At 37.0% G+C, this 21,167-nt stretch overlaps 1 protein-coding gene across 1 annotated transcript; it reads right to left on the bottom strand.

The window, feature by feature from the left end:
* Positions 1 to 3,258: 3,258 nt before the first annotated feature.
* On the bottom strand, positions 3,259 to 20,861 carry LOC100372186 (long-chain fatty acid transport protein 2-like). The gene is made up of 10 exons (XM_085491358.1): positions 20,825 to 20,861; positions 11,073 to 11,571; positions 8,536 to 8,757; positions 8,152 to 8,310; positions 7,922 to 8,046; positions 7,100 to 7,294; positions 6,792 to 6,882; positions 6,195 to 6,393; positions 5,729 to 5,826; positions 3,259 to 4,451 (listed from the first exon to the last, which is right to left on the bottom strand). Exons 2-10 carry the CDS (start codon positions 11,551 to 11,553, stop codon positions 4,144 to 4,146), a joined length of 1,878 nt encoding a protein of 625 aa, XP_085347484.1. The 5' UTR covers positions 11,554 to 11,571; positions 20,825 to 20,861; the 3' UTR covers positions 3,259 to 4,143.
* Positions 20,862 to 21,167: the final 306 nt, after the last annotated feature.

The following is a 21,167-nucleotide window of genomic DNA, read 5'->3' as shown; positions in this document are numbered from 1 at the left end:
TTGTTTAAAGTTGTTGATGTATGGATATGCTTTACAATGATCAATCGATCATAGATGCACATTACTGTCGAGATTTGTTGAGAAAGAAAAAATGTTTGCTCCTCAAACAGTTTTCCACTTTTACTGTCGCCACTTTCACTGTTTCCCTAATTTCATGTAACGAGTATTTAGAACAATAAACAGGAGATAATAGAACATGATTCAAGGGGCAAAGACGGGTCTCGTGGCTCTCTAGTCGTCAGTAAGATGTTGACAGTCAGTTGTATCTAAGATCTGTTTACATCATGCTTGGGTCACAATAAAAAACAGAATAGTGTTCATGTGTCGTTTCTGCTGTTAAACAGACTCTTTTAAAAGCACATTGCGGTACAAATACGGTATATGTGCTGGCAATCATGTTTTTCAGTCATGACTATTGATAAATTACTATTGATAAACAGAGAAGAAGTATGTCTGTAATTACAAATAAATTGGGCAGATTTTTACACAATGTTCTATGTTTCTACTTATACCCATTCATTTTCAGAAATTGTTGTAAATCGTATGCTAGTATCTGCGTAGATGTGTGTTATATTTCTAGTGTACTCTGAAATAAGTGTTGACAGCATTAATAGGAGTACCATGAGTACTAGTGGATTCTTAGTGTTCACCACACAATATTCAGTATTAGGGGACATTGTACGTTTACAATTACTGGTACAATAGATATTCATGCAGATACCTATTCTAATAAATGCCATTTACTCATTTATTACTTAACAAATATGCACAATATATTATCCAAACTATGCAGAATGTGCATTTATGGTTGTGGATGTTTTTATTCCTAAATAAAAAAGTATTGATAGAGGTTAGTCTGCTCATTTTACCCAGTTATAAGGTTCTGAACAGTGAGTTCCTTTAAATTAAATAGTGTGATAATATATTAGTGGTTGGTTGATTGATTGGCATGCTTAGTTATTTAGTTTAACTGTTGTACACAATATGAACTGTTAAATTCGATTGAAGGGTGTATGCAAAGACTCAATTTCAGGAAATCAGCGACTCCCTACTTTAATTTACAGAACCCATGTTTTTTTTACTGATACAAAATTTCTCATGGATTACACTGAAAATTAGTCATTGTAGTTTAAAGTACACAAAGAATGATGATTTGTAATTTCTATGAGGTCATATAAACTATTAAATGCCAAATAAATTTTTTAGTAACCTAAGCAACCGTGCATTATTTTACTGCCTTACTAAAAATTTATCACTAGAAGGCGCTCACTGTTTGCACACTGTAAACCAATTCAGTCAAATATAGGAACCAGAATCAACTGCAAAGAGTATGTAGATGATCCTTGTAGTACAAATCTGTTAAAATTTCAAATCTGCCGGACAAGCACTCATTTTAGCAAAGGCAAATTTTCACTTGAAGATCTTAAAAAATATATGTTGAACTGTAAACCACAGTACCTCTATCGTTACAATCTAGCGCCATAATTGGCCTAACGAATTTATAGTTGCAAGATACAGATACAGAGTCTGCCCTCTATGGAGAAATGCGTAAATGTCATCTTGGGTCATAATTTTCATTTGTTTCTTTGTTTGAACCACAGTCTTGAGGGACTGTGTTTGAACCATGGACGTCCATGCTTACTCTGAGTCAAGTATGAACATTCTTAGCCGATAGTGATTTATTCGCTTGTGGATTAATACAATGACTCGCCATCCAAGAATATAGCCACCCCAAGACTGCACACTGTAAAGTGTGAGGGTAAAGGTATGCTAAAAAACTTCTTGTCACTAGTACCACTTTTGTCATGTAACCCATTCTGAATGCATGTTTATTTCTGTAAATCTACATGCGTTTTTTTGTCTTTATGCTAAGCGTAAACTATCTACATATTCATATATGCAAAGTGTACATGCTACAGATAACGATGACATATTTTGTAAACCACGGAGCAGCTTTAGTCATTTCAATTTCAAAACTTAAGAACTGATCCCAGTACCGATGACGTTCTAGTCAACTACCCTAAAGCTCAGCTTATAAAAGTGTAGGTCAAGTTTCTCCAGACACAGAATATTACTCGCACTTCATTGAAACACTGTGGTGTTAGTTTCCGTTTTGGACTAAGTCCGAACTCGGGGACTAATAATTTGGGATTCGTCTGTGCCTCTGGAGCCATTTCTCAGACATTCAGTGACCAAGCTCGTTCAAACTTAACATAACTAATTAAATTGAATTAAATATGCACGTCAATGTTTAGCTCCGCTGTCGACTTTGTCAAGTGAAGCTTATCATATAAGTGATTGTCCATCGACGTCTGTATTTACTTTTTCGACTTCTTCTTGAAAACTAAAGGTAGACTTCTCTGAATTCTGTAATTTTGTTGAATATTATTTTACATTTTTGGTAAAAAGTGTTATTTTCGACTTCTTGTTGAACATTGGAGATTTAATAGATTTAACAACCAATTGAAGTAATTGTATAACTATTGAAGTAACAACCCAGTCCCAATGTATCTGGTATTCGGGGATAACTGTCCTGTCTGATATTGCAATGTATCGAGCACTATTTTTATAGATTTTTTTTTAAATTAATCACATCTTATGCACCGAAAATGTCTCATATTAACTGCCGTTGATTTACAGATACCACAAAGCAAAATGACGGCAATGCATCTAATTCTGAACAGATTACTTAACAAATCAAAACCATTTTCATTGTTTCACAGAAAAGGTGAACATTCTATCAGTCTTCTAAGTGTAGAACTCCTTGACCAACTTTTCTTGAGTTTACTGCATATACTTTTATTCCTAATTGGTCTTAGGCATGTATTTAGAACACCGCAATGATCGCTGGGTATTTTGTGGATCGTTATACCAATGGAGACAATGTCCAACGCGTGTGCACATTTATATCAACACAGTTAGTAGTACGTGATTGGTCAATTCAAAACCAAGATGTTACTGTCGTATTATAAGCCAGAACATTGCCAGTAATGCAAGACAATGTTCTGCTGATCTACAGCCGCTTGGATGTCTGTTTTGATTGGTTCATGTCAACGACAGACAATTGTACACCAGTTGTTAGTGTTATTAGCCAATGACTATCAACATTCCGAACCACTGAGCCCAAATGTTTCATGCAATTCCGAACGTTCTAAACTCGCTCCGCACAAGACCCACGAGAAACCTAAAACTTTCTATTGATATATGATGTGTCACAATGAATAGTAGAAGGGAATATCATTAGAAATGAGACATGTATAATAGTATAAAGCAGAAAAGTCATTTATTAAAAATACTTTAATATATTTTGATTTAGATTTATGCGTACAGCACAGTATTGGCATTTTTCATCTTACTCAATAAATACAATTACACATATAAATACATTTCTTGTAAAAATGTTAAACTTTTTAAATAAATAAGCAGGCAGCAGTGAATTATTTTGCTTTACAAACGCTTATGTAAATTATATAAGCCAGGGATATTTATGGTGTTTTTTACACCAACGTCGAACACTGAAACTATGATACAACATTACTATTATTTATACAGGAATCAAAGATTGTCGTCGTCATTATATTCCTTCGTATAAATTCCATAAATATACATGTAAAAAAGTTCAATTGTTGGTGAGATGTTTCTCAAACACAGGATGAACATTGTTTTGACAGACAGAAAGAACAATTACTGATAAACTAACTACTTGACTGTTATAATGAACTGTTAAACAGTTTGCAAAGTATTATACATATTTAGATTAACATCAGATAATGCGGTCATTATTGCAATTCCCCGTGTTATTTTAATCACAACAAATTCTGGGAAAGTTAAAATAAAATAAATGTTTCCTTTGCCGTGCTTGGTGATTAGCGAGGCAACACAAGTGAAATTACAAATATTGTCATCAAATCACAATGAATAGCGCTAGTTTCAGGTATTTCAGCTACAGGTCGTCGTGCAGCGCGTGTTCGTATTTCATGTAAACAATCAAGGTATTTTACACTCGTTGTATACGCCGCATATCGAACAGGACGCGGCGCGACATCCTTTAACAAAGTTAGCAGTGAATTTAAAAATCGTGGAAATAATAATACTACACAATCCCCTTCACCATGTGACTTTTCTGAATGTTATATAAACGAATCATATTCTAATAGTACCATTGACAATATTCGAATACATAGTTGTCGTGAGCGGTGAGTAGGTGTCTGCACGGCTGTCCATGAAGTACATAGGATCTGGTATTAGATTGGGGTCAAATCCTTCCTGTAACAAATTGGTCTTTTTCTGTTTAAATGTACTTGTATGAGGTAATGCTGTCACCACGCGTAGGAATCTCGGGCAGGCATAGTTGGGTAAACGGTGTGTAATCAGTCTGTAGAGTGCGCTGTAGTCAATCACGTGACGATCAGAGTGACATATTGCTGCCATCCCAGCTTTCCCGTAATGTCCTGGAACAAAAATGTCAAAAATATCATTAGGTGCTTATTATGAAATGACCGTTCTATCGACCCCAATGAGATTAGTACAATACACATATATAGTTTATACCAGGATGTCCGCAACATATACACTAGTATGCATATATCGGGCATAAATAGACTCGGACTTACGTACATAAGTCACGCCTCCTAGTGAATATGGGTTTCGGTGATGTAAATAGATATACATGTATATATAACATTTTGTTTTGATCTGTGGTCACTCATCAATAATAACCCCTTTTTTAGGGATCACCAAATGTCAAACGACTACACAAAAAGAACAGTACTGTCTATTTCACGATATTGACATTATTGCTACATTATAGTACTTCCCATGGCAGATAGTCACATAGTTCTGTTTAGTCTAATCTTTCCAATGCCAACTCAATGACAGTCACCCAATGACATCACGAAACTTTGAGCAATAAAAGTGCGAACGGAAAATATAATAAAGTTAACTACAGCTTTGTTCCTGTCGAATGCCATTTGCACAATATACAGTTCCGAGTTAAGCGAATTACGTCATTGGTTAAAACATAGTGTAAGGATGTTTTAAATTTTGCTTTTTTAGCGAATCTTTTTAATTTCATTTATTTCATTTAAAAAAAAAGTCTAACATTGCCATCTATGAAGTGTTTACGTCACAGAATAGCTTCGTTGATAGAGCACGGCAGCACCCGTCACAACAGACAAACAGAGACATTGCAACATACGCATGGATCCTTGGTTAGAATCATGAACACGTGGTCCATGAACAGTCATTTGCAAAATACAATGTACAAATGTTTACTCGGTACTGTTCGTCGACGTCTTTCATCAACGTTTTTCAATTGTGTCATTAATTCTACAAACTTTCGTTGAGACAAGTGAATGGCTGTGACCTCTGTTACCAGTTTGTTTTCACAAGTAATACATGGAATTCCCGTAAAATCAATTGCAGTAAATATCCGCACACCAGCTCAAAGAATCGAACATCATACATTTGGGCGAAATCAAATACTGTACGCCGTCACCAAATTTCCGATATACAGGTGTCTCAAACACCATATTTTAATGGACTAAACACATTTTCAACAATCAAAATAATTTAATCTAACCTTTGACCTGGATCCTATTCATCCTAAGAAAACTAGAAAACTTTCAGAAGGAACTTTGTTCAATTTACCGGAACCAATTATTGTTAACCGGGGACAGAGAGCTGATTAGTCTTATATCTGCTTAAATGTATTCATTTTCACACTCACCGGTAACAGTAACTCCATACACGCACGCTTCTTCGATTCCAGGGAATTCACTGAAAACTTGGGAGACTTCAGTTGTTGCTACATTCTCCCCTTTCCACCTGAAAGAAATATATATATATATTTATATATTATAGACAGTCTAGTCTAAATGCCGTCTATTATCGTGAGACGTTGAAAAATCTACGGGTCAGTCTGCGCATGCGAGTTCCCATATTGTACTGAAGTCATGGAGACAGTGAATTCTGTGTCACCTACGTATTACATAACGATTCACCAGGCTATATTCTCCATTATGATACGGTGATCTTTGATGTGTCCAAAACACACAATCTCGTCATTCCAACACAAAGTATTGTCGTATTGATCTAGCTATAGAGACAGTAACAGCACCCGTTCCATATCGACTAATCCAATAGAATAATTTGTTGTGACAGCCAATTGATAACATGCATATCACTAACTTTACCTGAATGTGTCTCCCAATCGATCTTTAAAGTAGAAGAAGTGTTCATTATCTTGTACAAATAAGTCGCCAGTATTATAGTATAGATCACCTTCCACAAACACGTTATTCAATATTTTCTTTTGCATTAAATCTTTATTGCCGACATAACCTTCTAATGGGAACATCTTAGTGACTGGACAAATGAGTAAACCTACCTCACCTAAAGAGGTAAACAGAAACCAGGTCGATTAGTGATTTACTGATATGTCAAATTAGCGTTACTTGAAAGTCGTTAGACCCCTGCAAATGATATCAGTATATGCGCGGATTCGCAGAATAATTGACGACGTCATAACACCAGAAATAATTTGCGCGTATAAGACCACGTGACCTACTAACCCCCAAGTATATGTTATAATTTATTGCGCGTATGATCAGACAACAAACTACGTCATAGGGGTTAACTACGTCATAGGGGTTAACTACTGTAATACATTTCTGTTACACACAAAAGTTCGAATAATACCACATTACTGACATTACAACTTCCAAACTCATAATCAGTAACATTACAAGATTATGCAAACACAAATAAAAAATGTTGACGTTCAAACGTACCTGTTTTCACTTTAATGCACCTGCCGTTTTCATCTCGCTCGGGTTGAGCTGTTTCATACTCGTACTTAACTAACTCGATTGGACACAGAATCTGTTAGAATAAGAAAACAAGAATGTAATTACTGGAATGGCGGTGTTATGCCCGCATCGACCAAGTAGTCTAACTTATTAACATACACAGGTATAAGATGCTGAAATATTTCAACAATAAGATGCAGGAGTTACTTGAAAGATGATTTCACCAGAAGTACATCTTTTACGAAGTTATTTATTTGTATAAGATATCAACGCTACATTTTCTGCCTTACCCTGAGTAGTGTTGACCAACATCCAGTCGACCCCAGTTTGTTATCAACATTCATCATGCCAAAGTTTCCCTCAGTGGCACCATACGTCTCTACTATCTGTGGGATACTGTATCTCTCTTTGACCTCATTCCATATATCTGCGCCAAGGCCATTGCCAACTGCAAGGCGTACTTTGTTATCTGTATCGTTTGGTTGCTGCACGCAAAGATTATGATAAGTTATTTGACTTCAACAAATAAGTATGTCGTACTTCAGAATGAATATTGGTGGGTCATTATAACCTTCAACGACTTTCACATAGTGAGTTGTTTGTTGTTGAATGTTACGCGGTGAACATCGCCATGAATCATGAGTTGAGTATGCGAGTATTATAGGATTTACACGTAAAAACCATTTACCAATAATATAAAGTAACTGATCATTTCTATGCGATTGTAACCAATCTGATTAAAATCTAATGTTGCGTTTTAATTGTTGCCAACGGTGTACATCTAACTAAATCTCGTTGGACCATCAGCAAATAAGAACTCGTGTTACATGTCGCTTTCTAGTTAGGCGCGCTTCAATTGGCTGGGAAAATCATTCAGAGACGAGCTGCCTGAAAGCGGTTTTTCATTTCGTCGATGTACTTTGATTTTGACTTTGGAGGCAACTGGAAATAGAATCAAATGGGGCCGACATCCCGGATTGTAATCAGATGCGACTGACAAAGATGTATTTCTCGCATAACCATACGTTTATGATAATCAATATAAAATTCAGACAACCATCTGACATTTCGGTGAATTGAGTATATCACATATGGTTTTGAAAAACAGTTACCTTTGGCCTTGCTAGTAGATAACGAAATAGCTCTCCTATATATATGATAACAGTGACGTTGTGTTGACGACAGTCGTCCCAAAAATTGGTTGCAGAAAATTTATTTCTGAGGACAACAGTGGAACCTGAATATATATGAAATGCAAAATATTTAAAAAATGACGATTCACGTGATTGAACAGTTACAACTGTACCCGATAACTGCGCAGTAGCATGATACGTGTACTTACCAGCAGTTATTGCGTTGGCGAGACCTATGAAGAGCGCCGAAATATGATACAGAGGCATTGTCAAATAGATAACATCTTGTGAACTTAGTTGAAAGTAAGATAATATATGTCCTCCAGCTAATAGTTTATAGTGAGATAAACGAGCTGCTTTTGGAAGACCTGCCAATGGATTGATATAATATGTGTTAATTCTACTACGAATGTTGGTACATTTATTTGTGTGTCTCTTTCCCTCTAGAAAATGATACGCTGGTGTAATAAGTTGCGACCGGCAATTAGACAAATAAGAATCTCATAGTCTCGCGTGCGAAACTGATATGAAAATGTTAACTTGAAACTGGGTAACGCGAAATGTGGACTAGTCGATTTTATCTTTCTACCTACCTGTAGTACCGGAAGTATATATGTAAGCTGCAGAGTCTTGAAATGTGACACCAGATCGATATTGCAAAGACGGCGTTTCATCACTGGCGATGTTCATCTTGTCATTCATGGATAGGAACCCAGATGAAATATTGTTACCGTTAGTACCGTACACCCACACACTAACTCCATCAGCACGAAGCTCATGTTCAATGTCTGTAACGGCTTGCAAAAGTTGATGATCTGTCAATGAAAATAATATAATGGTTTTTGCATTGTCGATGTCTTACGTTGGTCACATTTGAAAACTTGACAATGCAGACCATCGCAATGGCAGTCATGCCCGACTCATCATATATAGGTATATCTACCAGCACGTATCCTAGCTGCGTCGTCACCAGCGTCACACAAAAGGACGTTGCTCTTTCGCAGCCAACATAACAAACGAAGTCAAGGTTTGGTCACCCTCTACAGCATAGTAATAATAACAATAACATGTAACCACTAGAGCAAAGCTATGTGAGCTAGGAACAATGGTTTGTTCCATTCAGTGATCAACGTAGCTCAATCAGGTAACAATCGTCCGTGACACTAGTACGCATTGTACCTACAGGGCCGCTTTGCTGTATAAAGACACAATGCCCGAACATTTCAGAACCCTAAGCACAATAACTGGGCATTTTCACGCTGGTCTGCTGAAGGTGACACAAAGGCCATACGTTTCCAACGACGTAGGAACCCGCAAACTATGTAAACAGTAAACAACCAATAAACAGAACGTTTGCCTGCAGTATCACGGGCTTTTAAACACATTTTCACCTTTTTTTTAAAATGACATTAGTGGTTCATTTGTCGCCTGTGTACAAATTAGGTTTTGATATAGTGTAATTTTCAAGTTTTTCCTACAAAACACGTAATATAGATTTATGTTGCAGACACCAGCAACCAGCAAACCAGCCACTATGCAGTACACATGTAAATGTATTGCAAAGTCAGTAACCGGATTATTGAACCGATGGATAAAATGAATGACAATTGTAAAACAGCTTCGGGAAATAAGTCTTTCAGTTCGTTACATTATTTGTAAATGCACGTGGTCCATACAAACTGATCACCGAGGTATGATCGAAGACAGAATTTCATTTGTAAACAAAACTCAATAGTAGGCGTGGATGACACGGCTCATCATTACCTGGGAGATATGTGACGTCAGAGAAAATTTTAATCCTTAACGACGTTGTTGTTGTGTTTGGCGACATATATACAGTTTCCCCAGGTGCCACCATCACGTCAGATGTACGAATACTAGTATACATAATGTGCATTCCATGAATTTTTATTTCGACATTTGAACGTTCATACAAATGCGTTAACCATGCGCCATTAATTAATTCCGATGCTATTAACCACGAATCGATATATTGTACAGGCTATTGTTTTTCATTTGCCTGACAGAATTAATGTTGGTTGAAAACGCGCAGCGGCACCTATGTGCAAATCGTACCTACCTACAAATCATGAACGTCAGCGAGCTTGTAGTTGCGAAAAATGTGAACTAGCAGAGTCGCGTCTCTCGATCCAACATAAACGAGATTGGAACGTACGACTTGGTAACAGTATTAAACGGGGACAAGGCGTAGACTGTTTAAGCGTTGATTTGTCAAATATTCCACTGACGCATGCGCACAATGAATTTGACGGTCGATCAAACAGTTTTTATATTTTATTGTGTTTGTTTAACAATTACCTGAGTTTGAACCTTACTGGTTGCAAAATGACTTATCTTATTGTTATTTTAGTTACTAATAATTATATACAATTTGTATCATTACATTGGTTTATACTACACGAAACAATTGCGACAGGTCGATTCCCGGGGTTTGAATTAAATACTGTCACTAACAACAGAGAAATGATGGCGGTCTTCTCGGACGTCGAATATATGCTTCCTTGTCTCAACCATCAAGTGTTCTATTCTCATAACCAATGCAAAATATCGAAACGACATGTGTGTCATATATATGCCTGAAGAAGTATCTTTTGGTATGAAGCCAATATTATTTCCGTGCAAATTTACACTTTGGGTTAATCAGAATATTAAATGTCCAACTGTACAGTGCTGAATTCACTCAACTAACTTGAACGAAAAATAAAATAAAATGACTAACGTTTCCATGGAGACACACAGGTGTCGCAATGATACTTTCGAGCCTGGTGAAAGGATTGTTTAGTTCGCGTGTGAATTTATCTCGCTGTTGTTGTTGATAACTCGTATTGTTCCCGTCGTCGTGCATGATAGTCAGTTTGGCTGGAATGCTGAAAATCTCAGCAAACAATGACATATCAAGTATCCATCCCTGCACCCGTTGTTGGGCGTTGGTATTATTTTGCACTCAAAGTTTACACACAAATGCAAACAAATGTGGAAAACAAAAATCGTCGCTATTTGCGAAGCGTGTTCAAAGTGTGTGCAGAAAACTGTGCTAGTTATTAAGTATCTGCAATGTAAAAGACACTTAATTGCACGTGCCTGTGCATAAAGTTCGTTTGCATCCTACCTTGTCCGATGATCAGAGTCGTAGCTCTGCATATCTTGAAGCAGTGCAGCAGACTCTTGGAACGGAGATTGAAATTCAGCAAAGAACAAGTAACGCCAATTTTTGCAAGTCCGAGAAAAGTGGAAATAAAAGCCGGTTCATTGTTGATGAGCATTGCAACAGTGTCTCCTTTCTTCAGTCCTTGCTCTACTGCAACGTGTGCAACTTTGTTAGCTTGCTTGTCGATTTCTTCGTAAGTATGCACCTCGTCTTGATAAATAACAAAGGTTTTCTTCCCATTACGATGAACATGATCCTCAAAAACATCGACTAGCGTCTGCTGATGTGGTTTTGCAGAAGCATACCTCTGCAACCGACGCATAACCACCAGTTTGTTGCCTATGAATCGCAAATCTGTCCAAAGTCGAGGTGAAACTGCAGTTGCAATCACAGCAATCAGCAGCAGGAAGCATGCCATCACAATTATAGATTCTATTAGCATCTTGTAGCTTGGTTACTTCTGTAAAGACAACGAATTCAATGAGTTTGATGAGATCTCCTGCAATGCGACTGAGTATGTGCACCCCACTTTGTGTACATGTATATCTGTAATGGTAACAGGTTCTGGTGAGTGTAACCTCTGGCGTTCAGCTCCATGGTAATCGCCTTTTCTATTTATATTCTGATTATGAGTCGGCCAGGGATCAGGATTTAGGTATCAAGGCATCATATAGTGGACGAGTGCGAGGTATGCCCTATTTTACTATTGTTGCCATCGCTGACAACGGCGGGGTGATACAATAAATATGATGTTTGGGCAATGTGCCAAGCCGAGTAGAACGTCCTACCCATCACTTACTATCTGTTGAATCTCCGTGGGCGAGCCCAATAAAAGCGACTACGTCACTAAAAGTGAAAGTGGACACACTTCAATAGAAGATGATTGTCGTAATAAGTATGACATTCCACTGAGGGGAATATTTCTTTTGTTCCCGTGGTTGTTTGTCTATTCAACGAATGAACGACGGTTGCTAATTTAATAGCAGTAAATTCGTACCAAGCATGTGACAACGGTGACATAAAGCACGTATTACAACACATACTCAGCAATGACAGCCATGAAATGAATGACCAGTAATAGCACGTACGCACGTTTTGAATACTTATGTATATGAACGACAGAATTCTTGATATTGATAGTAAGAACCATATCGTGATGGAAAACTTAAATAGAATAAAGTGACATATATATGGTCGATATACGAAAGCATTGGTATAGACGACCACGTTTTCTCGGCATCGCCATCTCCTGTTTTTGTTTCTTCTGTGTGAACATAGTTTTTATTTTAGTCTCACGTATGAAGTATTTGTTTTATTTCTGTGTGAACGTAGTTTCTATTTAAGTATACTATGTGTACATATTTTATATTTTAGTCTACTTTGTGCCGTATACTTTCTATGTGCACATCTTATTTCGTCCGTTTCTTTATGTGCACATACCGTCAGCTTCCCGGTCTGTATGCAAATAATCAGTATTTGTGTATTTGTTTTTCAATCTCGCTTGCTCATGTTTTGTATAAATTTCAGAATTATTATCGTAAAACTAAAACTGTTGAGTGATAAGTTCAATCCCAGTCGAGGACACGACCTTTTTGACATTGGCATTGAACTGGCACATAATGTCATTAACCTTTCAGGCCGAGCCCTTCATATAACAATGACTAACACAGTATACGCGGTATTTACTAGTATGAAGTGCCAATGACGTCCTCGCAACCTACTTTCATTTTGAAAAAAAACACGTTTTGCAATGCGCAAATTTCAACTATTTTGATTAAATACTACACAGTAGCCTTTAGGTTTTACATAAAATCGCGAGATTTTGTGATGGCGATATTTCCAACTCAGTTTAGTAGTACCAGTGTGGGTGATTTGAGCCAAGGGTACGGTTTCATGCAGACTTTGTGTGTTTTTTTCAATAAAATAAAATATCGTGGGAGTGTGTAAATGCCGCAAGCCATTTATACACTTCCATTTTTCATTTTATTTAAAAAAAAATACCAACAAATAAAAAAAGAGACTGTATGCGAGTCTAGGCTTCATGTTGAGATTATTTACGTACGGGGATAGAGCCGTTTGATTTAAAGCAAACAGCCTGTCGGCTGAGATAGCTCCACTGTTAGCAATGCACATTTCAATTAAAGAACAGAAGATATTATTAGAAAATGAACAATATGTATAGTATTAAAGCAATGGGACTTGCTGTTTTCAACAAGAATTCAAAAATATCACTTTTCACCAAAAATGACAAAAATATTCATCAAAATTAGAGAATTGAAGATATCATCATGAAATGAACAATTCTGAGAGAGGACCACATGTAGTAACTAATATATGTGATATCAAAGCAATTGGACTTGCGTTTTTTGACAAGAAGTCGAAAATATAACTTTTTACCAAAAATGACAAAAATATTCACCAAAATTAGAGAATTGAAGATATCATCATGAAATGAACAAACCTAAGAGAGGTCTACCCAAGGTACATATACACCAAGTATCAAAGCATTCAGGCTTGTAGTTTTCAAGAAGAAGTCAAAAAAGTAAAACATTGACACGGACGACGACGAACAATCACTCATATGATAAGCTCCGCTCGACAAATTCGACAGCGGAGCTAACAAAAAAAACTTGAGAAGCCAGTCTTTTTACAGCCTATATGTGCGTTACATCCGTTTCAAGTGTATATACAAACCTTGCGGTTCCCGGGACCCATTTCCTTGTAAGTAAGCCTGTGGTACGCGAAACGTTCAGTCGTTTTTGGCGGGCTGTGTTTTGTGTTGAATCCAATATAAATTAATACAGACAAAAAAAATGTCGATCGATTATAACAAGAAAACGGTATCCTACCTTATCCTATTGGGCCTTGGGTTTAAACACACACACTAAAACTAAGTCTAGGACTGAAGAAATATCGGTTGAGTTTATACCTCCATGGTTGAGCGAAATACCATAAAATAATTTAATCACGTGGTGACAAGAGGTCACGCGGAGTGCGCTCACAGATTCGAAGGTGGGCGCGTGTTCTTGTGCGCGTACTATATATATATATATATAACGCGCCCTCGTGACACCAAGGACAATGTGACATTCTACTTGTCTCAGTTGTTACACGACTTTGACACACTTTTGTATGCTATGTAGGCTATGTATTACGTACGTCTAAAATACACAAGTTGGTCAGCTGAAGAATGCGTGAATTGTAGGTCAACTTTACCAAGGTCGACGCGTGCTTTCCGTGTTATAATTTACAACGGCTTTGTTTTAATTATGTCACGGGATTTACTTTCAGTTTGTGTATGACTCACGCCAGCACGACTGGAGGAATGCGTTCTACTGAATTACAGCGATGCAGTCATGTCAGGTGATGATGTTGGACCTGTCGTAACACATTAACTAGGTCGAAATTAGCTCTGTGTACAGGTCTGTGAATGTGGATGAGCTCTATCACCCCTACACAGCCATGTACGCAGGGCTAGGTCGAAATGACCTTATGATTGCGGTAGTAATAGAGCTTTACGACAACGCGTGCAATTTTTACTCTATCTAGCATATGTCAGTCATGATTTTGGCGATCCGACCCGGATTAAGATTGCCCCCCAAAACCCATATGTTTAACCACTTGTCTGTCTGGGTGCCTGTCGACACTTGTTACGTATTATCTCTTCTGTGATTTTTGGGCCAGACCGATCGCGTCCGAAATTGACAGGCATATAATACCTCACTCTAGTTAGGAAATCTGAAGAAAAAAAATTCTGGCCATTGTTGCTATGGAAACAGCCATAATATATCTTCTAAAATTTTGGAGTGAAATTATCGGACGTATCTCATTATACATGCCAACATTTAGTATTTGTTTTATTAATATCTTTCTTCGTTACCAAGAAATTTTACATGGAATTTTTCTGTGATTTTTTTGCCTAGTCCAACTTAGTTCAAACGTGATAGGCTGGTCACATCTGCCCTCTAGGTAGATGGGAACATTTGACAAAATACCCTGCCCTACTGATAAGCTGTTTTGTTGTTGTCCTGAATTATTCTAAAAATCTGAGTTTTAACATGTGGCATAAATATGCCTCTGCCTCTGCCTCTGCTTTTAAACAAACGCCAACCACACTAAGAATTAGTTTTAGGTATGATGTCCTTGATTCTGTCGAGTCATTGTCCTTGGCACTATTTTGAAGCAACCTGGTTTCTAGAATTCATTCCCGCCCCGTATAATTAAATGCATGCGTAGTGTAACAGTGACATGCTTTGCAAGTTCCAAACAAGATACAAGCAGACAGATATATGTGTTGAAATGGACCAGACACTATCGGCTCTTAACTGCAACACAGTCCCTCTATCTATAGGGACTGTGACTGCAAAAATAACAAAAAAGAGACTGGCTTAATGTTGTTATCTCTTGGTCCACATTTACAAATACCTTGTCTTAATATGAATATTCATTGCCAAGGACGTTTACTAGAACGGGGACCCAAACCGACCGTTAACTACGGTAGAGTCCGAGTTGCCACACTATACTGTGAATTTAGCGAGTTTTAAGTAGGTTTCTACAGCCTTATTTATCGCGAGTTGTCATAGCATATGTGTGTTACGTAAGTTAGTTTGTATAGAATGGGTCTTTAACCCGCAGAATTTGCACCAGATTCATGTACTATGGAAGCATAGACCCTTAGGGTCTATGATGGAAGTTAGTACCTTCCATGATGCATTCCATCCCAAATTGTATGTAAAATACAATTCCCACTAACCTGATCTGATCTGACACTTGGCTATATAATTCTGACACTTGCCTATATGATTCAAGGTATCAGGGTAGGTATTAAAAAGTACCTCACACGCGAGTGATTTTTTTTCCAGCTAGTATTTGTTTTCAAGACGTCCTATACCATCCGATCCAGGATTAATGCCCCCCCCACACAATGAATATTATTCTCAGAGATCGAAGAAATGAAAGCTGCCAAAAACACTCACCAACCTGATCGCCCTTCTCGTGTGCCTTGACTGCTATTCTAATTTTAACCAAAAAAAATCGTTTTAGGCACGGTGTCCTTGATCCTGACGAATCATTGTCCTTGACACGATTTCTCGAGTAACCCTTGAATTCAGTGTGAATTAGTATTCCCCTCCAGTAACTAAATGCATGCGTACTGTAAACATGGCCTACTTTATAAGTTGATATAGACATACGCAGACAGATATACACCTTGAAATGGATCAGACACTATCGCCCAAAGGTCTCCTTTACTGTAGCGGTAACAACGAGACTACCATAACGTCATCTTTGCTATGCCCGCGTTTAGAAATACATTACGAATGACATACACAGTTTATTATTGTTATTACTGGTAAATCATGGTTAACAATTGTTATTACTGGTAAATCACGGTTTACCATTGTTATTACTGGCAAATCGTTGTTTACACAGACGCCAGACTGCAATGCGAGGTATGCGTCAACCAATAAATCGATCGATTAGATATTTGAGTAATAATAATAATATTTTATTAGCCTTTGGAGCGGCAAACAAAGAGAAGAAAACAACCAAATCATACATATTTGAAAAAGGAAAGAAGAAAAATCACATTAAATTCAAACTTTCTTTTCTATACTTATACAATTGAGTAATAAATACTCTAACTTCCTTGGATACAATATTCCCCAAATTATTGTTGACTTTCCACAATATGTCGCTAAAAAGTACATTAAACTTAAAATTAATTCCTCCAGAAAGAAAGTTATTAATAAGAGTATAACACATACACAGTCTTGTATTTTCAGCCAGTCTATATATTCATATTTTAATTCTTCTTTTTCATATTAATTTTTTTTCACACCATAACGTATTCAAGTTACTAGTATACGAACACATGAGTGAGTCACGAGTATATACGGAACACCCGGAAACAAAACAGAGGAGTGACATATTTGTTTTATTTGCACCTCGTTTACATCAGAGACCCTAAAGGACAAGGTCTATGGTTTACTCAAATGAAATCAGCGGTCCAAGGGACTACTTGAGGTGCCGTAATTTCAACATTGGAGGAACCGTGAAAATGCTTTGTTTTGACATTTATATATCACCTAATAATATATAGACCTATAAACCTGGTCTATATAGCCAGTATTGCTTTCAGTAGGCCTAGAAACATGTGTACTTTTATACTTTGTATATAACCAGTGTTCCTTTCAGTAAGCCTAGAAATCTGTGTACTTTTATACAGTACATACTTTCTATATAACCAGTGTTCTCTTCAGTAAGCCTAGAAATCTGTGTACTTTTATACAGTACATACTTTCTATATAACCAGTGTTCCTTTCAGTAGGCCTAGAAACCTGTGTACCTTTATACAGTACATACTTTCTATATAACCAGTGTTCCTTTCAGTAAGCCTAGAAACCTGTGTACTTTTATACAGTACATACTTTCTATATAACCAGTGTTCCTTTCAGTAAGCCTAGAAACCTGTGTACTTTTATACAGTACATACTTTCTATATAACCAGTGTTCCTTTCAGTAGGCCTAGAAACCTGTGTACTTTTATACAGTACATACTTTCTAGATAACCAGTGTTCCTTTCAGTAAGCCTAGAAACCTGTGTACTTTTATACAGTACATACTTTCTATATAACCAGTGTTCCTTTCAGTAGGCCTAGAAACCTGTGTACTTTTATACAGTACATACTTTCTATATAACCAGTGTTCCTTTCAGTAAGCCTAGAAACCTGTGTACTTTTATACAGTACATATTTTCTATATAACCAGTGTTTCTTTCAGTAAGCCTAGAAACATGTGTACCTTTATACAGTACATACTTTCTATATAACCAGTGTTCCTTTCAGTAAGCCTAGAAACCTGTGTACTTTTATACAGTACATACTTTCTATATAACCAGTGTTCCTTTCAGTAGGCCTAGAAACATGTGTACTGATACTGTACACACTTAGGTTATAACCAGTGTTCTCTTCAGTAAGCCTAGAAATCTGTGTACTTTTATACAGTACATACTTTCTATATAACCAGTGTTCCTTTCAGTAGGCCTAGAAACCTGTGTACTTTTATACAGTACATACTTTGTATATAACCAGTGTTCTTTTCAGTAAGCCTAGAAATCTGTGTACTTTTATACAGTACATACTTTCTATATAACCAGTGTTCCTTTCAGTAGGCCTAGAAACCTGTGTACTTTTTATACAGTACATACTTTCTATATAACCAGTGTTCCTTTCAGTAAGCCTAGAAACATGTGTACTTTTATACAGTACATACTTTCTATATAACCAGTGTTCCTTTCAGTAAGCCTAGAAACCTGTGTACTTTTATACAGTACATACTTTCTATATAACCAGTGTTTCTTTCAGTAGGCCTAGAAACCTGTGTACTTTTATACAGTACATACTTTCTATATAACCAGTGTTCCTTTCAGTAAGCCTAGAAACCTGTGTACTTTTAGACAGTACATACTTTCTATATAACCAGTGTTCCTTTCAGTAAGCCTAGAAACATGTGTACTTTTATACAGTACATACTTTCTATATAACCAGTGTTCCTTTCAGTAGGCCGAGAAACCTGTGTACTTTTATACAGTACATACTTTCTATATAACCAGTGTTCTTTTCAGTAAGCCTAGAATCCTGTGTACTTTTATACAGTACATACTTTCTATATAACCAGTGATTCTTTCAGTAGGCCTAGAAACATGTGTACTTTTATACAGTACATACTTTCTATATAACCAGTGTTTCTTTCAGTAGGCCTAGAAACATGTGTACTGATACTGTACACATTTAGGTTATACTGTAAAATGACTAATTTTCACTGGGTTTAAATTTCACTGATTTGCCATTTCAGGCATATTCTTTGGATTTTAAATTCACGGTTTTATCATTTAGATGTGTTCTATGCTAAATTTTACATATTCACTGGGTTTTAATTTAGCGCATTTTCCAGTCAGCGAAATAAGCCAAATTAAAACCCAGTGAATAATTAACCCCTTTACAGTAACCCGTGTTCTATTCAGTAAGCCTATAAACCTGTGAACTTTTCGATTTCCGTGAGCTACGTTACGCATAAATCGACCTTTAGAGCATTTTCCCGTCAAATTTGTACTTGGCGTAACCTGAACACGACTACTATTATGTCCCCAGACTTACATCCATATATACTTTACAAAAACCGCTGTTTGTCTTGTAGGCTGTAAATATCATAAACTCGGACGGACAATACACATAACGGTTCCGCCTCCATGTTTATTTTCCGCCGGGTCCATCCAATACTTGGATAATTAAGACCACCGCTTTTTTGTTGCTTTGCAAAAGACAGCACATCGTGGGGTGGGGGTGAGTGACTCATACAGCCAATTGGTAACCTTGAAGTCAACCGAAATTTATACGTGACATTTTGCACGTAAGTAACAGTTGTCGTCTTTTCGCTTGTTTATGTTTACCGTTAAAATACCTCGAATAAATAGTTCTACAGGACTTGTTATAACCAGTTATGGAAATATTTTGTTGTTTGATTGACTTTGGATTGCGGTTTTGTGAAAATATGATATTTTCCCAGTCTCTTGCGACTCAATGTTTGCGGTTTAGCATATCATTTGTGTCCCATTGCGCCATAATATTAGCACGTAACTATAACAGAAAAGTGTATTCACACATGTAGATTAATTATTTACATAATACGTGTTCGAAACATTCACAATATATAATATATCGGAATGTGAAACACAATGCTATATGTGAGAAAGTACCACATATGTGAGAAAGTACCACATATGTGATTTGAACTCGCAATCACGACGCCAATCGCCTCAGTGCACGCCCAATCATGATTTTATTCAGCCGCCGCGCATCCCCTAAAAAGATGCTCAAAACGGGGGAGTCGTCACCTGCGCATGCGTCAGGTGGCCATAGCGTGTCATTCTTTACAAACAAGCGTCTACCCATTGATCCTTTGCGATTTTAGCATGCGTTGTTGTCGTCGCTTGGGACTTAATTCCCGCGCATGCGCAGGTGACGACCCCCCCCCCGCTTCAACAGAATATAGCGCATACTGAGAACGTGCAATTCTACAAGGTATAAAGGATTGTGATCAAAACCCTCTTAACCTTGTAGTAGTACATTGCCAGATGGTGAAGTATTGAGGAGCCAACAAACGATATATAAGAATAGATGAGTGAAGGATAACTCGATTAGCTGCATAGCGTTTTAATTACACAAGGAAATAACTCACGGGAAACCACCGTGACGGCACTCATCATACAGATACGAATTATGGACTTTTGAAAGCAATATACAGAACAATGATTGGCAGTTACTAGAGTTTTTAGAACCAATTAAAACTGGAATATTGTCATTTTTGTTGAAAGGAAGTTGCAACAACGAGTTAATAATGACAAATTATTATGGAGTTCATGATTTCACAAATTAAGCTATTCTGGTGCCAATAACACCACCATCTACAAACATAAATCATCTTCGTATATAAGTTTTTATTTGAGGCGAAGATATTACCTTCAAATCACAGTTGATCGATCGCATATTGGATTGGGTATTTTGACCGATATATAGCTCGCGTAATTTAAGGAGGAAAATTTGAAGTAACATTTTTGCCGAAATAACATTGATTTGAATTATACACGGTACCAGTCATGGGAACGTATCATTGAGTTCGCACAAAAATAAAATAAAGTAAGAGATGAAACTCACCTTGTTGTTTGAATCTGGAAGTTACGATGAACTGGAATGTAACCACGTATTGAGTTTAATTACTAGTTTGTTTTGTTGTTTCTTGTCGTCATTTCCGCCCACATGTTGACCACACCGATATATCCGGCACTGATGTTTATTACGTCATTCCAAAGACATATACTATGTATGCAATGTATAATTACTGCGTGTTTGTTTACGTACATTGACGTCACTACAATTACAGTGTTACTGGTAGATTTGAAAACAAACACTATTCACCCTACAATGACGCCCACGCACACACAGTGTTAGTACCGAAGTTGAACTTTGGTTGGGGCAGTGCAGATTTTAACAATTAAGT

Source organism: Saccoglossus kowalevskii, chromosome 16 (genome assembly GCF_978046115.1).
Source record: "Saccoglossus kowalevskii chromosome 16, keSacKowa6.1, whole genome shotgun sequence".
NCBI lineage: Eukaryota > Metazoa > Hemichordata > Enteropneusta > Harrimaniidae > Saccoglossus > Saccoglossus kowalevskii.
This window is presented reverse-complemented; position numbering and strand designations above follow the sequence as displayed.

Excerpts from the sequence above, each read along its gene's own strand:
- LOC100372186 (XM_085491358.1), bottom strand. The coding sequence starts at position 11,553 with ATGCTAATAGAATCTATAATTGTGATGGCATGCTTCCTGCTGCTGATT. Across the intron at positions 6,394-6,791 it reads GTGCATTAAAGTGAAAACAG|GTGAGGTAGGTTTACTCATT; the intron begins GTACGTTTGAAC and ends TTACCTCTTTAG. Across the intron at positions 5,827-6,194 it reads CGATTGGGAGACACATTCAG|GTGGAAAGGGGAGAATGTAG; the intron begins GTAAAGTTAGTG and ends TATTTCTTTCAG.